Genomic DNA, 24,339 nt, shown 5'->3' on the forward strand with positions numbered 1-24,339 from the left:
GGATTCCAATCGGAGGATGGATCTAGGTGGAACCACCAGGAGCAGGCCCTCGGATGACCTCAGTGACCGGGCAGGTTGGTAAGGGAGAAGGCGCTCTCTCAGGTATCCTGGTCCCAAGTTGTTTAGGGCTTTGTACACAAGTACAAGAACCTTCAACCTGGCCCGGTAGTGAATAGGCAGCCAGTGCCGTTCCCTCAGCAGAGGAGTTCCATGCTGGAAAGGGGCAGCTCCAGACAACAGCAACTGGTTTACAAAGGCTTACTGCCTTGAATACTGGAGACAGCACACAACCATCAGGGCTAGTAGCCATTGATAGCCTTCCCCTCCAGGAATTTATCCAACCCCCTTTTGAAGCCATCCAAATTGGTGGCCATCACTACATCCTGTGGTAGTGAGTTCCATCATTTAACTATGCGCTGTGTGAAGAAGTACTTCCTTTTATTTGTCCTGGATCTCCACCCATCAGCTTCATGGGATGACCCTGGGTTCTAGGATTTTGAGAGAGGGAGAAAAATGTCTCCCTATCCAACATTCTGTTCACACAGTGGCCAGTCAGCTACCTGCGGGAAACTAGCATGAATGTAGTAGAACCCTCATGGTTGTGTTCCACAGCAATTGGTGTACATAGGCACACTGCCTTTGTTACTGGATCCTCCATGAATCTTTTTTATCCCCTTCTAAAGCTATCCAAATTGGTGGCCATCACTACAACTCGGGGTAGCGAATTCCATAGTTTCACTATGCACTGTGTGAAAATGTCCTTTTTATAGTCCTGAACCTACCATTCAGCTTCATGATGACCCCAGGATCTAGTGTTAGGAGAGAGGAAGAAAAATGTCCCCCTGTCCACTTGCCCCACACCATGCATAATTTTGTACACCTAACCCTCCTCCCTCTCTAAAGTTGTAAATATTTGGGAATTGATCCCAAACCCAATCCCCATATTTTAATCTCCCCTGGAAGTCATTCTTCAGTAATTCTTAATGTCCAGCTGGACAGCAGGAAAAGCTTCCTGATGGTTAGAGCAGTACAACAATGGAACCAGTTACCTAGGGAGGTGGTGGGCTCTCCCACCCTAGAGGCATTCAAGAGGCAGCTGGACAACCATCTGTCAGGGATGCTTTAGGGTGGATTCCTGCATTGAGCAGGGGGGTGGACTCGATGGCCTTAGAGGCCCCTTCCAACTCTACTATTCTATGATTCTAATGGCAGCCCGGATCAAATGGGTAAGAACTCCCAACCAAATTGCATTTGCCTCAGTTCTCCTCCAAAATAACACCATACCAGCCCTTTGGCTTAGTTTTTAGATTTGTATAATATTCATTCATTACATTACATTACATTTCTATACTGACTAATAGCCAAAGCTCTTGAGGTGGTTTACAAAGATTCAAAACCTTAAAAATACAGTATTATGCATCACATAAAAACAGAGAAGACACTGTTACTAACATATAAACAGAGCAGACACACACAGAGATACACATACCAAAACACATATCCCGTGACCTGATTAAAAACTTATTATAAGCCGCCAAATGCCTGGGAGAGAGAAAGGTCTTAACCTGGGGCTGAAAAGGTAACAACATTGGCACCAGGCGGGCCTCATTGTGGAGTTGACCATGAGGTGCTACCACCAAGAAGGCCTTCTCCTTTATTTCCATCTTCTGAGCCTCCCTCCTTAGATGATGAGCACAGTGTACAAGTAGTTTTATACTGGAAGAGGCGCTCCATCAGGTATTGCGGTCCTGAGCCGTATAAGGCTTTATAGGTCAAAATCAGCATAGAATCATAGAATCATAGAATAGCAGAGTTGGACGGGGCCTACAAGGTCATCGAGTCCAACCCCCTGCTCAATGCAGGGATCCACCCTAAAGCATCCCTGACAGATGGTTGTCCAGCTGCCTCTTGAAGGCCTCTAGTGTGGGAGAGCCCACAACCTCCCTAGGTAACTGATTCCATTGTCGCACTGCTCTAACAGTCAGGAAGTTTTTCCTGATGTCCAGCCGGAATCTGGCTTCCTGTCACTTGAGCCCGTTATTCCGTGTCCTGCACTCTGGGAGGATTGAGAAGAGATCCTGGCCCTCCTCTGTGTGACAACCTTTTAAGTATTTGAAGAGTGCTATCATGTCTCCCCTCAATCTTCTATTCTCCAGGCTAAACATGCCCAGTTCTTTCAGTCTCTCTTCATAGGGCTTTGTTTCCAGACCCCTGATCATCCTGGTTGCCCATCTTGAATCAGACTTGGAAACAATATGCCAGAAGCTCAGCTCTTCTTTCCCCCTCCTGCTCCTCTATCTTCACCCCCACCTCCGTTCATTTCAATGGGCTATTAAATCCTCTCTTAAAAGAATCAGTGGTAAAAAAGAGGAGTATATTTGGTGTGGTTCATCTCTTGGTTATACTACCTTGAATAATGAAGAGCTGGAAGCCCCTGCGTGGCTGCCGAAGCACAGAGCTCCCACCCGTCCATTTCGGACCATCATCATAAAGAACAAAGTCAGCAGCATCAAATAGACAACACTATGGGAAAATTACCTAACAATAAAAAGTACTACATAAACCTACAAACCCAAACTTTCAGTTCAGAATTTAAGCATCAAGTCAAGTCATAAATATATCGAACAAACGTAGGGATAATAAAATGCAAGGTATAATTTAACCAAAAAATAAAATCAAAAATACACACTTATACACCACTCCAGCAACCAATATAGTAAACTCTTTGGATGAACGATGTAACAACAGGGGAGGTGGATTTAACAAAGAGTAGGGGAGGGGGAGCAAGAATGGCCATGTTCTCACTGCTCACATGATGCCCAAATAGGGAGTTGTTCTCAAGTCAGTGTGGTGTAGTGGTTAGAGTGCTGGAGTGAATTCTAGTCTCGGCTTGGCCATGTAGTTTACTGAGAGACTTCAGTAAACTTCACTGACTCCCAGACTAACCTATCTCACAGGGTTGTTGTTAGGATAAAATGGAGAGGAAGAGGAGGAGGATCATGTTAGTTGCCTTAGGTTCCTTGCAAGAGGAGAAAAGGCAGGCTATATATCTGTAATAATAATAATGGAATAAAATAACATAAATCTCCGTCTGCTCAGAGTATTGGTCTTTGGGTTTTCACTTTTCTCTCTCTCTCTCTTTTTGAGGAAAGCATGTACGCATGTTAGTGCAGGAACTTATTAATTATTATTATCATCATCATTCTGCTTAACATTACAGTAGGAAAACATGCACGGCTCGGTTTGTCTAGAGAGCAGAAAGGGAGCAAAGTAGGGGGAAATGGAAGCGTTGGGGCTATGCATTGCCACCAACCACATCAGCAACCATTCCTCGACACCACTGGGACAACAGTATCGCGTCAGTTCATGCTAAAAAGGGTTGTACCACAATCGTGATGGAGGCACTAATCATGGCTACAAACCATTGACTGAATCAAGGGGAAAGTTTTCAGGCGATAATTAACATGTTTTAAAATGCACGTGCCATGTCAGTCTCAAACAGACAGCATGAAACCAAATTACTGTATTAATAAAGCAATAGGAGGCTAAGCTTACCATCTTTCTCCCTCTGATGAGTGCAATATTTTGTGGCAAGCAAAACATTCCTAGCCTTGAAGGTTACCGTTCAGTCAAAGCTGTGTACAAGGTTTATAAAATCATCGCCTCCCCCCTCCCCAAGACCAAATTCCTCCACCGATCGTTTCGATTAATTTGATCTTAGCCTACCTAGCATAATGAACATTTGTTGAGCTTCTGATACTGCAAGGAAACCAATACATTTTAATAACAATTCTTTACGCACTGAAGTGAGGAAAGGTCATCCGGGCCAATAGCATTCTAAATACAACACTCTATCGTTAAATGGACTGTCAAATGAAACGTGTGTGTGTGTGTTCATACCATGCAACATTATTTGCATTTTTAAAATAATGCACGCAATGGAATGTGTGTATTTTAAAAAAAATCTGTTGAAGCGAGTCATTCCTTGGTCAATTCTTTTTCTTCAAAGATTTATATATAGTTCATGTTGCAAACAAAATAGATTATTTTAGTGTGAAAACGTTTTATTTTGCATTGAGGGGAAAATGCTTGACACTCTCCTCGGTCTTTCTTTTTTTTCTTTTCTGCTCTCTGTCTCTCTCTCTCTTTTTACATCTTTTCTCGCTTCCCCCCTCTTCAACGCAACGTTAAACATTTTTATAGGTAAAATAAATGTCAGTTTTGCGAGGTTTTGCATGAGACCAGACCCTGGGAGACAAATTGTCTCTGTGCTGAATCTCAGAACAGGTTTGGCAAAGCTCTCTGGGCATCACATGAGATTTCAGCCTTTCAGAACAGATTCTACCCAGAAAGCAAAGCTTCTACAACCCCTTTCAAATGGTAACTCTGCCTTTGAATTCGCCGAGAACTTTATCTTGATGTTGAGCATGATAAAGTGCTAATCTTGGGTGACTAAAATTAAAAAAAAAAATACAAATATTTGAATTGCTTTCATATTTTTTAAAAGGGGATAGCGGGTGGGGAGGGGGGGTTGAGAAAAAAAATGGAGGACAACCAAAGTTTAAACTGCTTTGGCTATAACCGTTCATAAATTCATGAAGTAATAATGGGAGGCTGGAAGGGGTGGGGGAGAATGTGGTTTTATCAGAATGTCATTCAAATGAAAGGTTTAACATTTACATCACAAGAGTGAGCTGTGAGCGAAAACTATCCTTAGGGGAAAAAATGCCAAGAATAAACATTAGAATATAAAAAAAATCTATACACTTACTGTAATGTGCACACAACACACACACACACACACACACACATTTTTTGTTAAAAAGACATCCATGATCTACAAGGCATCAGTGAGATGAACTTTTTTTTGAAAGATTTATGTTGTGTTAGGATTCCCAGGTAATTAGCTTACATGAAGCAACTTACAGGAAGTAACATTTGCTCATTTTTATTTTTGAATCTAAACATGAAGAAGAATGCAAGAAGAAAGAGACCTGTCATTAGAAAGCATAAAAGGTGCATATATGTTAAAAAAAATGTACCTTTACGTAAAAATAAATAAATACAAAAAATTGTTCATAAAATTAGAAAAATAAATTAGTTAGGGGATTCCCATTCATAGGGGAGTTCACTCTAGCACTAAGAGGGGGTTAAAAATTAAATTTCTACATTTCTTTTTTTTAAAAAATACGTATATTTAAAAACTGATCGGTCTTTATAATTTAAACAAATCCATTCCCTTTATATGAAACATGGAGCATTTGTTTTGTTTTGTTTTAAAAATGGCTTAATTCTATAGAAACCAGATCTTTATTCCAACACACTGCACTTTTTATGTTAAATTGCTGTTGAATTTGTTAGCCCACAATTGATTTCCTGTATTACGAAATCTTAGAGATTATGGTTAACTTGAAGAAACAGGGCTAAATTTTTGATACTTATACCGCCTGTAGAAGCGTTATTTTTCTCGAGTTCTACCTGGACACTGTAGCTCAACAGTGCCCCCTGCTGCCAGAATGTACTCCACCCCCCCCCTCCCTTAATAGTTTGGGACTCAGGACAGGTATGAAAGGCATATAACAGATTTAGAGTGGCGGCAGAGCGGGGCGGGGGGGGAAGCAAATCAGAAACCCAACTCTAATAAACACCCACATTTACTTAGAGACTCAACAACAACAAAAACCCAACAACAGACATTGCCAATTAACATTCTCTTCTGTCTCCCTCAATAGCTCAAATTAATTGTGATTAATGTGTTAGAAGTCATAAACATGAAAGACGCCCTTTCAGATTTGAATTAGAAGAAGCTCCTGTCTCGTCTCCCCACCCGCAAAAGAAAATAAAAAAACAGCTCGTGAGCTTGCTGATAAATATCATCCCTAGACCCGTTGAAAGGAGATATACTGGACGATGCCATGTTTCTAATTAGACACACATGGAATCATCACACCAATTGCAGACAACTCATACCCTCTAGATTTCTCTGGGTGTGCAGGGTTCCCCCAACCATGTTCTCCACACAACGTGGAGATAAAGTAACAATCAAAGAGTCTTGCTAAGCACCACGATCACAAGGGGGGTAAGTGGGGCTGCAGAGCCAACAAGGCTCCCACCCCACAGATCCACACACACAAAGTAAAAGTGTGTGGGAGAAAAGGCAAACCGCTTAGGTCGGTGTTTCGCAAACTCCTGACAGCTGCAACACGCTCCCCGAATTCAGATTGGACACACGCACCGCTCTTAAGCTCAAAGCGTATCAGCTGTTTTTAGAATGAGTAAACGTTATTTTTTAAAAAATCATCAACTCTCAGAGGACACCCACCACCTCTTAAACACACACACACCCTATGAGGTACTCATCTGGCCCTGCCTTCTGACGACAGGAAGGGAGCAAGACCAGAATCCCATGCTCTATGGAAATGATTGAAAGAGCTGGGCAACTCTCTCCTGCAGAAGAGAAGATTAAGGGAGGTATTTCATCAGCGGCTGGATGGCCATGTACCAGGGATGCTGTAGTTGCAGGAAAGATCTTACCTTGAGCAGGGGCTGGACTAGATGACCTCTAAAGAGACCTTCCAACTCTAAAATTCATTCAGAGATGCAGTGGAATGAGATGTCCGCAGAAAAGGGCGACTGGAAGGGGGTACTGCAACATCACAAAACCCTTACGCTAGGGCCGTCGCATAAACCCTTCTCAGGCCAAGCACCACCACTTGAAAACCTGAAGGACGGTTAATTAAAACCTTTCCCCCAGCTATGAGGGAAACAGGTTTAATACAGGATCTGCTCTAAATATGCTGTGAGTATAATCTGGGGTGGGTGTTTAATAGCTGTAAGGCAGGTAAATAATGCCAAGCGGACACGTGGTATTTGGTAGCTAACAAAATAATAAAAAGTGTATTGTTATTTAAAAACTTTAAATAAAAATATAACACTTTCAATCCTGCCTAGTCTAAACTCTCCACACACCAACCACCTCTCTCTCTTTACACCAATCCTGAGTCCCTAGAATCTAAACTCTTCTTACTTTACAAAGAAAGAAATCACAAGAAAAACAAAACCTAAAAACTCCCATAAACTCCCAACGCTCTCCTTATATACTCCTTCCCCCCCGACCTATGACATCATAAACCACACCCACTCAGTTCTAACATGCCCTACTTACCACCCATACTAATCCAGACATATACAATATAATCAATTGTGAGGTAACACCATAGGTACCCTGTCCTGACCATTTGTGAGATCCCCCCCATGCTCTTCCCCGTTTCTGAGGAGTGGAGGCCCTTAAAGGGACAGCTCTCTGGTCCTGGACTTTGAACGTTGTCACATTCAGTTTTCACTGGTCTGACCTGTCCTTAATGGGAGCCCTCAAAGCAAACTGGCTGGAATCTCAGCACCTCAGACAGCTCTGAGGGCCCAAAGTCAGTCAGGCAAAAAGGTGGTGGTTGACCAAAACCTTATAAGCTCCTCCCTCCAGTTTCAAAGCTCCACCCCCTGTCTCTTAAAAGGCCGACATCTCCTGGTGGCTAATTCCATTGCATCTCTACATGGGGAATGACTGGCTGATCCATTCATGGATCAGCCATTCTCCATGCAGATAGCAGATGGTTATTAAAAATGGTCACCCTTTCAAAATAAACTTCAGCAAGTGGGCCTTGGGCCTTTTCTCAATGGAGTTGCTATCTTTACAGTTCCACCACCAACCACCCCAACATTTACCACTCTATCAACCGGATCGCTCATCTTGTTAAAAATAAAATAAATAAATAAAAATGACAGAAGTTCAGTGTCCGATTCTCAGACACAACAACCGGGAAGCTGCAGGCTCAGAAGATGGCCAGAAGATGCAAAGCCAATGACCAGTACATACCATGAGCTCCATCTTTTTCCAGAGTTCTTCCAGAGCTACCATGGGCTTGTCCCACCAATCAGTGCACTTTCTGTATCGTTTACCCTGGAACCAAAATTGCCGCAGCCACTCAAATTCAGCCTGTGAAAACACAAAAGCATTTTTTCCTATTTAATTTTGGAGAAGCTCTCGGGGGGGGGGGGAGGAGCATTCCAGTGACAGGTGGGGAGAAAGGCAAGATGGAAAGAGGCCAAAAGCTAAGGATAGGGCAAAAATACCCCCAATAATAATAATAATAATATAAAAAATAACAGCATATTGTAGCTTAAAGCTCTTACTGCTAGTAACTAAGCCTTAAGGGAGGGATTTCAACTTTTTAGAATGAGCAGGGGGGAACTGCACCTGGAAATTACTAAACAATAGGTGATTAGAGAAAGGGGGTGGGCCAGGAGGCGTGAGCATCTGCAGAGTCTTGGAGGGCCAGAATTGGCCCACACGGCAAAGGTTCAACAGCCCTGCTTTATGGCAAGTCTTCACCTCTCAACCTCAACTCTCATCTTTAAAATGAGGGATATCCTTCAGCCTCTCTCTCAAAACTTGGGCTCATTCATCAACAGCTTCAACATGAACCAATGGTAGCAATGCTTAATTAAGATGTGGACTGGATGATTTAAGATTAGCTGATTTGTTTATTTGATTTACGTCCCGATTTTCAACTGTATGATCCCTAGGGAAGCTTAGAATACAATGAAATCATATATGCACAAGCCCAAATCCTGCACAAGCCAACAGTCCTTGTTCCGCTGGCTGATGGAAGGGGGCAGAATTTATGACCCATCAGTTCTGTAGTCTTAGATGGCAGTCAGAGCTGTCAGTGGACACTGGTGGCTCGGATTTTGTTGGGATTGTGAATTCATTCTGGTTTCAGTCCAAACCAGCCAGAACTCTAAAGGAGCTATCCAAGGTGCTGAACTTTTTCAGCCTGTCAGTGGTGTGAAGGTTGTCACACAGAGCGGGGCAAGGATCTCTTCTCGATCGTCCCAGAGTGCAGGACATGGAAAAATGGGCTCAAGTTACAGGAAGCCAGATTCTGGCTGGACATCAGGAAAAACAGTACAACAATGGAACCCATGACCTAGGGAGGCTGTGGGCTCTCCCATACTAGAGGCATTCAAGAGGCAGCTGGACAACCATCTGTCAGGGACGCTTTAGGGTGGATTCCTGCATTGAGCAGGGGGTTGGACTGGATGGCCTTTTAGGCCTCTTCCAACTCTACTATTTGAGGGCTAATAAACTGAGACTCAATCCAGACAAGACGGAGGTACTGTTAGTGGGTGGTTCATCTGTCCGACGAGGTGATATTTGCCCTGTCCTGGATGGGGTTGCACTCTCCCTAAAGCATCGAGTCTGTAGTTTGGGGTATGCTCTTGGATCCAGAACTGTCACTTGAGGCACAGGTGAACTCAGTGGCAAAGAGCACCTTTTATCAGCTTAGGTTGATATATCAACTACGCCCTTATCTGGACAGAGATAGCCTAGCTACAGTTATCCATGCTCTGATAACCTCTCGTTTGGATTACTGCAATGTGTTATACGTGGGGCTGCCTTTGAAAACGGTCCGGAAACTTCAGCTGGTACAAACAGGGCAGCCTGCCTACTAACAGGGACTGGCCAGTGAGATAACATTACGCCAGTCCTTTTACAACTTCATTGGCTGCCAGTCCAGGTCCGGGCCCGACTCAACGTGCTGGTATTGACATTCAAAGCCCTAAATGGTTTGGGGCCAGGTTATTTGAAGGAACGCCTCCTCCCATATGTACCTGCCTGGACCTTAAGATCATCTACATGGGCCCTTCTCCGTGAGCCCCTGCCAAAGGAAGTGAGGCAGGTGACTACTAGGAGGAGGGCCTTCTCTGCTGTGGCACCCCGGCTGTGGAATGAGATCCCCAGAGAGGTCCGTCTGGCGCCTACACTGTACTCTTTTCATCGCCAGCTGAAGACCTTTTTATTCTCTCAGTATTTTAACACTTAATTTTAACTTAAATTTAAGTTTTACTGTTCTAACTCTGTATTTTAATCTTATATCAATTTTGCTGCACGGTTTTATCCTGGTTGTGCTTTTTGTACTGTATTTTGTATTTGTGCTTTTAACCTGTTGGTTGTTTTATTATGGTTTTAATTTTTATGAACCGCCCAGAGTGCTTCAGCTATTGGGCAGTATAAAAATGTAATAAATAAATTAATAATAAAAATAAAAGTAACTAAATCAGAACCACATGCCCTTTGGTAGATTTTGTTCTTTTTGTGGGGCCTTCATGACGACACGTAAGTCCAAAACACAACTCCCCTTTTTTAAAAAATAAAAAATAAAAAATCACCTTACTTAGCACGTTGTGTTGACGCTACTGTTGTTAGGGAACAACAATGCAACTTCAGAAAGATTACTGGTTAATCTTCAAGCACAGTTTTTTTTTCTTTTGTAATACCCTGTTCCCAGTGCTTTTTTCTTTCTTCTTTTTATTTCAAGTGATCTGCAGTTCTGGTCAATTGGAACTGTATATTTATCTTTGTTACGGCAGTTGTGTGTTTTTTATACACAGACTCGAATCCGCGACCACAAAGAATTTTGTTCTGTTTACCCTTATTTAAACTGTGATGGCCCAAACAAAGAGAAACTTGTGGAGGGAGCAACATTGACCAAAGAAGTCTGATTATGACTTCAACCTGAGAATATTCTCTCTTTGCCACACACACCCCTCCACCGCTTCCTCCTCCCCGAGGCTAAAACAGAACAGATACAAAATGTGAAAGCGATTTTAGTTGACAGTCGCTAAACACCCGTTTGATGTGTGTAACTGCTTTCAACAGAAGTTGTTTAAACAAAACCAAAAAAGAGAGAGCTATAGATAAAACAATAATAATAATAATAAAAAAGGCAGCTCTGTTGGTAAAACATACTGGCAGGATTAGTGGACACTAGTTAACAGAGGTAGATCTTAGATATTTTGAAAGAAAGGTTACACAAATGGTTTACCTTCTCTTCACATACCGGCTTAACAATGTATGTCCTTGCCCAACGGAGTTCAGTTAAAGTTTAGCCATATATAAGGGTGTCTAGTTGTCTCCCATAACAACCACTACCACAACTGAGAGGTTGGAGTTTTAATATACCTGATCGCTTCAGGTAATGTAATGCAATTAATAAGTACCTGCAGCTTTGACCAACCTGAGCTTTCTTGATAACCTGCATTGTGCTGGAGGAGTGGAGGGAAACTCAAACTGGGAACCCCAACAGCTAGACACTTGACACCTTGAGAAGACGCCAACTAAAGTCCTACTTAGACTGGTGAGCCAGTGTGGTGTGAGAGCCAGTGTGGTGTAGTGGCTAAAGTGTTGGACTGGGAGTCGGGAGATCTGGGTTCTATAACCCACTCGGCCACGGAAACCCACTGGGTGACTTTGGGCCAGTCAGACTCTCAGCCCAACCCACCTCAAAGGGTTGTTGTTGTGAGGATAAAATGGAAAGGAGGATTATGTACGCCGCCTTGGGTTCCTTGGAGGAAAAAAGGTGGAATATAAATGCAATAATACATACATACAATACATACTTAGAGCAGACCCACTGAAATGAATAGGACTTATGTTAGTCCTGACTAACTTGAGTCCCATTCATTTCAATGGGTATACTCTAGTCGGCGTCTAATCAAGGCTAATTGGAGTCTACTCCTTGCCTCCTGCCCCACCAGAGCTTGGACCAACTAAAATCCTTGCAGTTTGAGCTCTCTGCTTCAAGGCGGTCATGCATTTATTTTTTATTTACTGCAGTTATAGTCTCCTTTTCAGATGCGTGTGTTTGTGTGTGTGTGTGTGAGAGAGAGAGAGAGAGAGAGAGAGAGGTCCTGCCCTGAGGCTTACAAATTGAAATGACACACAAGGAAAAGAGAGTGGAAGGAAAAGGAAGATGAGGACGATCCGTTTTTTAAGACCAGAACGAGACGGTGAGTTACAAGCAGATGTGATTTGCCAATTTTTATGAGTTACCTTTGATAATAGGCCCACAGAAAAAAACCAAAATCATGCTCCCATCAAACCCATCTCTCTCTCTCTCTCACACACACACACACACCAAAGTATTTGTTAATCATGGTTTAATTGCTAACTTCCCTTAAGGAAGTTCAGAGCAGTAGAGATGACCTATTGGGATCACCTGGTCCATAGGGGTCACCTTTGCGGGAGGGAACAATCACCGGGCAATTTTTTTAAAAAAAATTATCAAGACAATGACAGGCAACACAATGTGTAACAGGTGTATTAGGTCTGGTAAGATTTTCCTCAAGAAAACCATTGACTCCCTTTTCACACGGAACGCTCGGCCTATGATAGCCAATTGCCACAACAGCAGCAGCAATACAGGGAGGTGTAGCATAGAGTTATCCAAGGTCTGATAACCATGTGTTGGGATGCGTTATACATAGGGGTGCCTTTGAAAATAGTCGAGAAACTTCAGCTGGTCCAAAAGAGGGCAGCGAGACTATTAATGTGAACTGGCCAATGGGATTGTATTAGTACTCTTTCGTCTCTGCTGGTTGCTAGTCCATTTCCAGGCCCAATTCAACTAACATAGTAATAACATTTAAATCCCTCGATGGCTTTGGAAACAGGTTGTCTGAAGGATCGCCTGCTCCCATACACATGCCCATCTTGAGGGGTCGTTGTCCAGGAGCTCCTGCCAAACAAAGTGAGAAGAGGGCTTCTCACCCCGGCTGTGGAATGAGCTCCCCACAGAGATTTGCCTGACGCCTACACTGTGCACATATTGGAACCAGGTGAATACCTTTATTATTATGCTCCCAGGCATTTTAGTTTTTTCAATTAGTTTTTTTAAAAAAATCTCGTCTTGCATTTTAAATTTTGCACTGCTGCTAGCTTCTGGTTGGATATTTTTATTTCTATGTCCTAGTTTTAACCTTTTATAATGTATTTTATCGTCCGTCTTGTATTTTAAAGTTTGAGTTGTTGTGAACCGCCCAGAGAGCCGCGGGTATCAGGCAGTACTGAAACGTAATAAATAAGTAATCAATAAAAAAGTAAATAATAATAATAATAATAATAATAATAATAATAATAATAATAATAATAATAGAAGCAGCCTGGGGAAGCCTCAACTACACTGAGGTGAATGCAGCTTATGAGCTTTTCCTTGCATGTACTTCATCTAGTACAGGATACGTCAACCTAGAGCAGCCTTCCTCAACCTGGGGCGCTCCAGATGTGTTGGACTGCATCTCCCAGAATGCCCCAAATGGGGTCCAACACATCTGGAGCGCCCCAGGTTGAGGAAGGCTGACCTAGAGCCTTCCAGATATTTTGGACTACAACTCCCATCAGACACAACCAGCACGTCCAATGATCACTTGTGATGTGAACTGTAGTCCAAAACATCTGGTAGGCACCAGTTTGCCTACCTCTCATCTAGAACATTCATATATTGCACCCAGATTATGAACGAATGCTGTTTGGGGGCTATTTTCCCGTTCGTTTGTTCACAAAAAGCGTTGTTTGTTTGTTGCCAGTGTTGTTGTTTTTCAATAGGAAATCATTTCGACCAAAGCCAGATCAGGCTAGAGCACTGAGTTGAATGGCATCACCCCAGCATGAATTGTAGAAGCAAAGCAACACACTGCTGCACACTTTTTTTTGTCTTGATCTTCTGTTTGCAGCACGGATTTACCCCGCCATCACATCCACCCCTCTCCAGTCACCCTTTGAGCTATTATGAAAGGCACACTTTGAGAGTGAGAGTCAATAGGGCGCAAGGAAAGGCCAACGGCTGCCGGCTGACATTTGGTGAGCCGGGGGTGGTGGTGGTCCACAGTCAATTATTTAAAAGCGCTTGGCTTAATAAATGCCACCTAGGTAGGTGATCTCTATTCCTCGTCCTCAATGCCGGCCGGCCCCCCGACTGGGCTGCCATTTCGGTGTAATGTGCTAAACGCACACATTAACCTTCCTTTGGCTGCGCACATCAACACTCGTCTGAGGAGTGACCCTAACAGCCCATCAAGACAACGCCATTGCGGTGTGCATTAAGCTCAGCTAGACACGGCAAAGTTTCGGGGGCTGGGCCCATCGGACACAAATCAGTGTGAAAGCTACATATGCTAATTAAGAACATAAGAAGTGTCCTGATGCTGGATCAGACCAAGGGTCCATCTAGTCCAGCACTCTGTTCACACAGTGGCCAACCAGCCGTCGGCCAGGGACCAACAAAGCAGGACATAAGTCCAACAGCAACCTCCCAGCCGTATTCCCCAGCAACTGGTGCACACAGGCTTACTGCCTTGGATACTGGAGGCAGCACATCACCATCAGGGCTAGTAGCCATTCATCGCCTTCTCCTCCAGGAATTGATCCAACCCCCTTGTAAAGCCATCCAAACTGGTGGCCATCACTACATCTTATGGTAGTGAATTCCATAATTTAACTATGTGCTGCTGTGTGAAGAAGTCCTTTTTATCTGTCCTGAATCTCCCGTTAATCCGCTTAATAGGATGACCCCGTTGGGTTCTAGTTGACATCGATAGATGCAAATTTACCGATCATCACTTGGACTTATTTAAATCCCACCGGGGGTGTGGGGGGGAGGCAAAGGCAGCCAGTCGATTTCTCATCCAAATAATCCCAAAATAAATTTATGGCCTGATCAGCTCAACCCAATTGGGGGGCAGGTGTTCTAAGCTTCACTGCAAGGCAAAGGATGATTCGCAGCATGTTGGAAGGAGAGGGTTATCCCAACTGCAATGCCCCTTGAAAACTGCCCCCTACGTGGCAAGGAAATTGAAAAAGGAAGAAAGCAAGTTCAATTGGCACCAATGGACTCTCAGGGCACTGTGGAATAGCTTCAGGGCTAGAGCCTCATGGGACCAGGCCTAGCGACGCCCCTGCTAGTGAGAAATACTCAATGCCCTCTGCAGTACCTTTATTTTTCCTTCCAATGGTCACCACTGACAGTGCTGGTGGTGGTGAAGAAGGGGGAGGCTTTCCAGTGCAGTGAAGGCTGATGGCTCCAATTTCACTGGGCCATTGAATCCACTCTGGGTGTTAGGGAATGCTGGGAGTTGTAGGACTTCTTTTCTGATTCAACATGCATAGGGTTGTTGTTGTTATTATTATTATTATTTAATTATAATAATGTTATATGTTATTATTATTATATATAATAATAATAATAATAATATTATTATATTATATTATATTATATTATATTATATTATATTATATTATACCGCCCTATAGCCGAAGCTCTCTGGGCGGTTTACAAAAGTCAAAAACAGTGAACATTAAAAAGAAATACACAAAATTTAAAACCATAAAAAGCATAAAACACAAATGAAAACAGGCACTATCCATTTAAAAACAACTATTCTGGGGTCAGTTAAAAAACTCAGCGTATGCTGTTAAATGCCTGGGAGAAGAGAAAAGTCTTGACCTGGCGCCGAAAAGGTAACAATGTTGGCGCCAGGCGAGCCTCGTCAGGGAGATCGTTCCATAATTGGGGGGCCACCACTGAGAAGGCCTTCTCGCTTGTTGCCATCCTCCGAGTTTCCCTCGGAGGAGGCACTTGGAGGAGGTCCTTAGATGTTGAGTGCAGTGTATGGATAGTTTCATGTCAGGAGAAACTATCCATACAGGAGAGGCGTTCCGTCAGGTATTGTGGTCCCAAGCCTTGTAAGGCTTTATAGGTTAAAACCAGCACCTTGAATTGGGCTGGGAAACATACAGGCAGCCAATGCAAGTGGGCCAAAGTCGGTCTTACATGCTTGAACCTTCTGATTCCAGTTATCAATCTGGCCGCTGCATTTTGCACAAGCTGCATCTTCAGAACCATCTCCAAAGGCAGCCCCACATAGAACACATTGCAGTAATCTTATTTGGAGGTTACCAAAGCATAGACAACTGAAGCTAGGTTATCCCTCTCCAGATAGGGGCGTAGCTGGGCCACCAACCGAAGCTGGTAGAAGGCACTCCGTGCCACTGAGGACACTTGGGTTGTGTCCTTGAACTACTGTCCTTGGTCTGTAGTTACAATAGATCCTATTTCATACATTTATGTTTTAATGGTATACATCACTTTGAATCCTGTAGATGTCAGTGGTTTATGAATACCCGAATAATGAATGAATAAAATAAGCTTGGAAACTTATTTTCTTCTCCCCATTTAATGGTGTTCACCCGTGAACAGTTTTCCCCAGCTATCTTGGAGAACGATCCTGGACACATCTCTCAGTAGCTGAATAAATCTCCCTCAAGTGCTGCGAACGGCTGGAGCAGACCGACAGCTCAGCATTCATTCTATGGTGTCAGATCACATATTTCAGTGTAAATTGCTAATGACCAAACAATCACCTGTTTGCTTGGAGGGGTAACTTAATGCGTTCTGTAACAGCGATGTGTGTGATTGCTTCTTCTTCTTCTTTTATTGTAAAGATGGCTGCACTTCAATAGAGCTACCCAAGCAGTGACTTGAATAAGCTGATCACACTCTTGGTCAATATGCGGCACGTCGGCCAAGTATTGCAAGCGTGGCTTTGTGACTCTTAAAATAGGAGCATGAGACACCTGTTTTCATCTGCGGTGTTTTTATGAGGCTTTCAATCGGACGGTTCTTTCCCTAGTGCAATTCAGTCAAGCTCCAATTAGGGTACATGATGGTGCTCAAGTCAAAGGCTTGACAGGTCCCAGGGTCCAAGTCCAGCCAGATGCAATTTGCAGACGGGCGGGCCAATTTTTCGGGCTGTCAAAGGGAAGTTACGGGGTGGGGTTATTGCCATGCTGGACACAGAGATATACAACAAGAAGAGTGGCAATAACCTTTTTATGGGTCCAATTTCTGCTGGTAAAGAGAGTGCCCTGAGGTGGACGGGAGACTTACTTTCCAGAGGACAGCCTCTATTTGAAGAGCTGTCTGAGGACAGTCCTCTATTTGAAGGTGCCCAATAATTGAAGGGCTGTCCAGTTCAAGTGCCATCTTGGCCCTGTGGGGAAGAAGAAGGACCGAGGGGACAGGAGCAGGCAGAAGTAACATCGGGGCCTGCTCCTGTTGGACTCTTCCCCCACCCCCACAGGGCAAACTGCCATCTTGGCCCTGTGGGGAAGAAGAAGGACCGAGGGGACAGGAGCAGGCAGAAGTAACATCGGGGCCTGCTCCTGCTGGACTCTCCCCCACCCCCACAGGGCAAACTGCCATCTTGGCCCTGTGGGGAAGAAGAAGGACCGAGGGGACAGGAGCAGGCAGAAGTAACATCGGGGCCTGCTCCTGTTGGACTCTCCCCCACCCCCACAGGGCAAACTGCCATCTTGGCCCTGTGGGGAAGAAGAAGGACCGAGGGGACAGGAGCAGGCAGAAGTAACATCGGGGCCTGCTCCTGTTGGACTCTCCCCCACCCCCACAGGGCAAACTGCCATCTTGGCCCTGTGGGGAAGAAGAAGGACCGAGGGGACAGGAGCAGGCAGAAGTAACATCGGGGCCTGCTCCTGTTGGACTCTTCCCCCACCCCCACAGGGCAAACTGCCATCTTGGCCCTATGGGGAAGAAGAAGGACCGAGGGGACAGGAGCAGGCAGAAGTAACATCGGGGCCTGCTCCTGTTTGACTCTCTCTCTCTCTCTCTCTCTCTCTCTCTCCTCCCTCCCTCCCTCCCTCCTGGACTCCTTTTCCTTGTGTGTCATGTCTTTATTAGACTGTAAGCCTGAGGGCAGGGACTGTCTTTTTTTGCCAAGTGTAAGCCGCTCCGAGAGCCTTTTTTGGCTGAGGAGCGGGGTATAAGTATGATAAATAAATAAATAAATAAATAAGTGTCTCTTAAGCATAAAGAACCCTAAGAAAGGCAAGAAGAGGCCTTGAAGTTACCTATCCAGTTAACACCTGGACAGCAGACTAAACAAGCACACAGGTCACTTGGAGCTCCTCTATATATTATTTATTTATTGCATTTTTATACCACCCAATAGCCAAAGCTACCTTACCGGGGCTTTCTACCGTTTTCTTTCTGAGATTATGATCGTTGCCATTACCTGGGCGGCCACATGGTTTGAAATCGAATACTTCCTCTCTGCATGCTCTATTGGCTCTATTGGCTTTAATGAGACAGCGCCATCTAGTGGCATAACTGACATCCCTACCGTCCTCTGGATGGAACTAGGTGAACCGGCTACGGTTTCTAGGGCGTCAGACTCAACGAACGCAGGCTCTGGAGGTCTCTAGTTGTTAGACTCCAGATTGAAGGTTGGTCTTGGACTCAGTGCCTCCTTACCCTTTATGTCCATGGCTGGATTGCCGCTGGACTTCTTCGTTTTGCTGAGGAGGGGCGTAAAGATGGGGACATACAAAGCATTGGATCTGGAGGCTGTACTTGCGTCGTTCCAGGAGCAAGACTGGGGAAAGCAAAACTCACTCTGCAGCAAACCAAATAAACAAAATTCTACACCGGGGTGGGGAGCCACGGGCCGTGGGCTGCATGTGGCCCCTCCACGGTCTTTTTTTTATATATAATTCCTGCTGTTCCCGAAGTCATTGCCACCGAAGCTTCCAAAAGTATAATTTCGCATTAAAGCAAGATGAATGCATCCCACGCCTTCTTAAAGTGAAAATTCGGCAGCAATGAGAATTTCAGCAGCAGGGGGTAGGGCAGCCCCCCAGGGAAGCCCCCCAGGGCAGCCCCCAATTGCCCTCTGAGGTTGCCCACCCCTGCCCTACACCCACTCCTCTTTGAATGTACATCTGGATGTATCCAAAAAGTGCAAGAGGCCCATTGGTATCAAATCTCTTAACATTATTTCCTTTGTTTTTACTGGCATTTTTTTCTTCTTCCGCGCCATAGAAAGCCTCAGAGAAACAGTGCAGTATCTCTAGGATTTAGGATGTAAAAGTGAGGATTTTCTTCAAACATATGCCTTGCAGATTAGGAACATACCAGTTGTATTAGGCCATGAACCTACCAAATGTTACCCTATAATTAGTAGACAAAAGACATGTGGGTGTGCCCCCTCCTTTTCCATTTCTTTCTTTCTTTTTTTTTAAGGATGAATCAAAGACCTGCATTAGCACTGCAGATGTCTGAGCTTCCAGTCTACAGCAGTAACTCAGCAAAGAAATGCATCTCCTCCTCGCCACAAACCACAGAGAAGTTGCCCACATGTGTGGCAGCGAGCAAACTCGTTGGAAAAAAGCCGGCCGTCGTGTGGAATTAACTCCCTTGCTGACTGAGAAACTAATCCCAGGGAACAGGCGGGGAGGTGGATCAAAAACCCTGAAAATGGGCAGCTCTCTTTTATAACAGTACGCACAAATTGAAGTTCACGGCAGGGCAAGAAGAGCAGAAGAAGAGCAGAACGGTAGAACGGGCTCAAGTTAAAGGAAGCCAGATTCCAGCTGGACATCAGGAAAAACTTCCTGACTGTTAGAGCAGTATGACAATGGAACCCATGACCTAGGGAGGTTGTGGGCTCTCCCACACTAGAGGCATTCAAGAGGCAGCTGGACAACCATCTGTCGGGGATGCTTTAGGGTGGATTCCTGCATTGAGCAGGGGGTTGGACTTGATGGCCTGGTAGGCCCCTTCCAACTCTGCTATTCTATGATTCTATGATTCTAAGTTGGGGCGCAGTAAGGTAGCAATGTTGAGCAGTAGGTGTCAGGGCTGAGGTAAAAGTAGCTGTCGCAGGGGAGCCAGAAATTGAGTCGGGGAGCCAGAACCAAGAATTGTACAGGACAACCCTAGAGTGGGGCATCTCCAAAGATGATACAGGGACTTGAGGACATGCCCTATGAGGACAGGTTGAAGGAACTTGAGATATTCGGTCTGGAGGAAAGAAGACTGAGGGGAGACATGTTAGCAGTGTTCAGGTACATAAAAGGCTCCACAGGGAAGACGGGTGAAGAACCGTTTTCCATTACCACAGAAATTAGTACCCGAAATAATGGGTATAAGTTACAGCTACGTAGGTTTCGATTAAATATAAGGAAAAAGGTCCTGACGGTAAGATCTGTACAACAGTGGAAAGGTCTACCTATAGTGGTTGTGGGTTCTCCATCTCTGGAGGATTTCAGTAAGAGGCTGGACAGCCATCTCTCATGTATGGTTTAATTGGTTTTTCTACATACTGCAGAGGGTTGGACTAGTTGATTCTTGCAGTCTCTTCCAACTCCACAATTCTGATTCTGTGATTCATTCCATCATGCTCCATGCTGCCTATTTTCACAGATAGTCGCTTCACAGGATCTCAGGCATCAACTACTCCCAGACCCTTTGACTGGAGATGCCAGTGGTTGAATCTGGGACCTACCACTGAGCTACAGATGTCCTATATTCTAACAATGCCCACTCCACTAACTGAGATACGTATAGGAAATTCAAGTTTCATATTCTCCACGTAGTTTCTTCTCACCTCATTATGGGTTTTTTCCACTTGCTTTATAACTGTGACATCCAGCGATTTCAGAGCGGGAAATCCCACATCAGTGTCGGCGAGCAAATTCTCAACAGCTCTGTTGCACTGTCCCAATATATAGGGCAATGTCCCCTGGGAGCACTGTAAGAATTCATGAACATAGAAAGAAAATTTAGTTTCAAATAAAATCAAACATACATGCAAAGCCAAACACAGTCACTTAGGGCATCTTAACACAGAAAAAGTCCTATAACTCCCAGCTATGCTGCTGGGGAATTCTGGGAGCTTTAAGGCTTTTTTTCTATCTTAACATTCATTTAACACATTTTCTAACTGGCAGTTGAGATTGCTGTGGAAAAGATTTCTGTTAGTGCTGAAAACTGTGGGTTGGTGTGTTGGGGCTCAGATCCCACCTCTGCGTCATGCTCACTTTTGGGTGGGCTCCTTGACCTTTGTCATGCCTCCTATGACAGCCATTTTGTGATGGTAAATTTCTCAAATTGCCAAATGAGCTCATGACCCAAAATGGCTGCCTCTCCCAATACACACAGAGTGACATATACATAGGGTGGATTCCTGCTTTAGGGTGGATTCCTGCATGGACTCGATGGCCTTATAGGCCCCTTCCAACTCTACTATTCTATGATTCTATGGGCATGCACGCACATAAACACACAATGGAAGCTACATGTTTAAGAAGTCCTAAAAAGTTCCATGGCTCACTAAAATCAGAAAATGAGCTAACTAAAAAAAGCATAAGCCTTGCAATAGGGGTGAGGGAATCCTTTTTGGCCGGAGGGTTGACTTGATTCTAGGCCAGCACGTCAGGGGCTGCATGACCACAGTGGGTGGGACACCCTCACCCTCATACATTGTGCCTCCCCCCGCCCTGCAATCAGGCTTTTAAACACATCTTGTGCTGGGATGTACCATTACAGATTGCCGGAGAGAGCTCTAACGAACTCCCTGCGGACGCAAAACTATTAGGGTAGAGGCCAAACTAGAACTTCTCACTGACATGCAAACTTCTTCACGTCTCACCATTTTGATCTCACACCTGCACTATGAAAACTGAATAGCCCAATGAAAACAAGACCTTTGCAACTAAAATGTAAGGTAGAGAATCCAAGCCAATAGCTCAGTTCTAAGAAGTTGTTGCAGCAACAAAGAAAAGCTCAAGATGGAAAACACGAAGCAACATCTTTTGCAGCTCAGAAGATGACAGCGAAGCAATGTTGCCACAACATTACGCTGGCATCCTAGACAGATGTGCTAGCACAAGTAGTTAATATTGGAGGCCAGTCAGATTGCCTCCATATTTATGATTGAAGGGGGAAGATGTTGTTTTTTTGAAGATAATCTATTACAGCAGCTTAAACTCTCCCTCAGTCTCATATCCCTACCTGGCATTTGTGGATATTAATGCTCATCTACCTGACGCTTACGGTTCATGTAGAGACAATGTAATATGAAGCGCTTTGAACACCCTAGAACAGGGCTCAACAACTTAGTGCCCTCCAGATGTTTTGGACTACAACTCCCAACATGGCCAGCGGTCAGGGATTCTGAAGCTGATTGGTGGAAGATTCAGGACAGATATACGGCAGTACTTTGTCACAGAGCATGTAGGCAAACTATGGAATTCACTGCCCTAGTGATGGCCACCAATTTGGATGGCTTTAAAGGGGGTTGGATAAATTCCTGGAGGATAAGGCTATCCATGGCTAATAGTCCTGATGGTTGTGTGCTACCTCCAGTACCAGAGGCAGCAAGCCTATATACACCAGTTGCTGGGAGGGTGCTGTTGCCCCCATGTTCTACTTCTGGTTTCCTAGTCAACAGCTGGTTGGCCACTGTGTGAACACAGTACTGGACTAGATGGACCCTTGGTCTGATCCAGCAGGGCTCTTCTTATGTTCTTACTCTGGGAGTTACAGCCCAAAACTTCTAGAAGGGACCAGATGGCTGACCCCTGCTCTAGAAACTCCAGCATCCAACTTAATTGCTCTTGCAGGCAAGGCTTAATCAAAGACAGAGAATGGCCCCATACTTGAATGCCTGTACAATAGTAAGAAAACATTTACTACTGGTCTAAACCCTGGTCAGCCATACCAGAATGTAGACCTAGAGGGTACGTTCCACCACTCGTTGAACATAGGAAACTGTGTTATACTGAATCAAGCGAAAACAAGCACTAGGAACCCTAAAAGGTGTTATTGAAGAATTGCACAACTATGTTTGCAAATATATTTGAGTCCAATACAGATATAAGTACCTCAAAAGAGAAATATATCGATGGATTTGGGAACATGGAATTTACAAAAATTCCGGTTTATAACTTGTTTCAAACACTTTTTCAGAAAAAAAACATTCCTGAGACACTTCTTCAGAAACACTTCTTTGCAGTTTTTAGAGTTCTTATTCCAATTAGTCTCAGTTGGTTCCAGTGAACTCAAGTTAACCTTGAGGTTATGAGGAAACTCCATGGAGAGAACCTTCCATGGGGAGATACTTCTCAACGCATGTGTATCCTCTCTGGTTTTAACCTTTAGAGGAGAATGAGCTACTGAGAGCAGAACTGTTTCTTGTACTATCCTTGTTCAAAAAGAAAGTTGTGATTGCCTCACATTTTGATCGGAGGGCTTGGATATGTTAGGTTCTTGGATATGTTACGTTTCTTTTAGTCCCACTAATTTGCTTTCTGGGAAATGAAAGGTTTGTGACTGGCCATGCACATCATGGCAGCTATTTCATGAATGGGCAAGCCCCCATGGTGACCATTTTTTGGGAGTGCCCACAACTCCCTCAAAATGCCAAATGTGCCCACTGAGCCGAAAAGGACGGGGACCCTCCCATTCATGGTAGCTCAGCTAGAAGTGGCCAAAACCTCAGACTTAACCACCAAAGACACCAAGATGTACTGTGAGTTTCTCGGATGCATGATGGGCTACAAATGAATCCATTTAAAAGGGGATTAGAGGAATTTAAGAAGAATGGTCTTTCAATGGTTGCTAACCATGATGGCTACATGGAAACACGATGTCTAGAGCCAGTATGCCCGCTGGTGGGGAAACACTGAGGAGAAAGTTGTTGCCCTCACACCTTCTGTGTGGGATTCCCATTAGGCATATGGCGGGCAGCTATGGGAAACCAGGTGGAAGGTTAGATGAGCCTTTGATCTGATCCAGCAGGGTCTTTCCTGTTCTGACCTCAATAAACGAAGATAAAAAGACGGAAGCTCATTTCATGGTTTTAATTTTTGTGAACCGCCCAGAGAGCTTTGGGTATTGGGCGGTATAAAAATGTAATAAATAAATAAATCTCCTCCACCCGTGAACACACCTACAGAACTCAACATTTTGATGTGATGGGGCGTGGAAGACTCCTCCTTGAACCTGGTGACTACATTCTAGAACACTCCGCCCAATGTCCTCCCTGGGGGCCATCACCCATGTGCGGGGTGCCCCTGGGGACTTTCTTCGAGTATGAAAGTACTCGAAGACAAAAGTAAAATATGTGTCATAAAACGCCTCACAGATGAAGGGAGTAAAGAGAATAGATCTGTATAGGTTGGACGGCAATCCCCACCCCCTACAAGGCCTTTCCTCAAACCTTCTTTCTGTACTGAAAGAACAAACAAAACATAAAATAGCCTTTTCTTTGCCAGAGGGTTGGGGAGGGGGGGGGGAGACACAAGGATGTGTCTATATCAGAGTTCCTTTCAGTTAAATATTTATAAGTCCAGTTAAATCCCCAAGAATAACCTTGAGAAAGGACCCCTTGGTGTTCTAATTCTTTGTATTGAAAATTTCCATACTATATAATGTGAGGTCACAGAGGTTTATAAAAACAAAGCAGGAGCTTCTAAAGAGGAAGCTCTTTTTTGTGTGTGTGTAGCTCTGTACGTAAATGTGCATTTTAATATCAGAATAACACAGTCCTGGGGTCAGAGAGTTCCATCTTTACTGCCAAGTACAAATAACCAGACTTGTCAGTGAGATTTAGAACACTATTATCCTAATATGGGTATATTACTAT

General features: G+C 44.3%; 1 protein-coding gene across 3 annotated transcripts in view; it reads right to left on the reverse strand.

Moving 5' to 3' along the window:
• The window catches only part of FTO (FTO alpha-ketoglutarate dependent dioxygenase), a 277,406-nt gene that overhangs the window by 183,259 nt on the left and 69,808 nt on the right, over window positions 1-24,339 (reverse strand). For all 3 annotated transcript variants that reach the window (XM_063141167.1, XM_063141168.1, XM_063141169.1), the window contains exons 6-7: window positions 20,299-20,442; window positions 7,874-7,993 (exon numbers count right to left, since the gene is read on the reverse strand). In XM_063141167.1, the coding sequence (XP_062997237.1) occupies window positions 7,874-7,993; window positions 20,299-20,442 (264 nt within the window). The remainder of the gene's footprint in view (window positions 1-7,873; window positions 7,994-20,298; window positions 20,443-24,339) is intronic.

This window comes from Elgaria multicarinata, chromosome 14 (genome assembly GCF_023053635.1).
Source record: "Elgaria multicarinata webbii isolate HBS135686 ecotype San Diego chromosome 14, rElgMul1.1.pri, whole genome shotgun sequence".
NCBI lineage: Eukaryota > Metazoa > Chordata > Lepidosauria > Squamata > Anguidae > Elgaria > Elgaria multicarinata.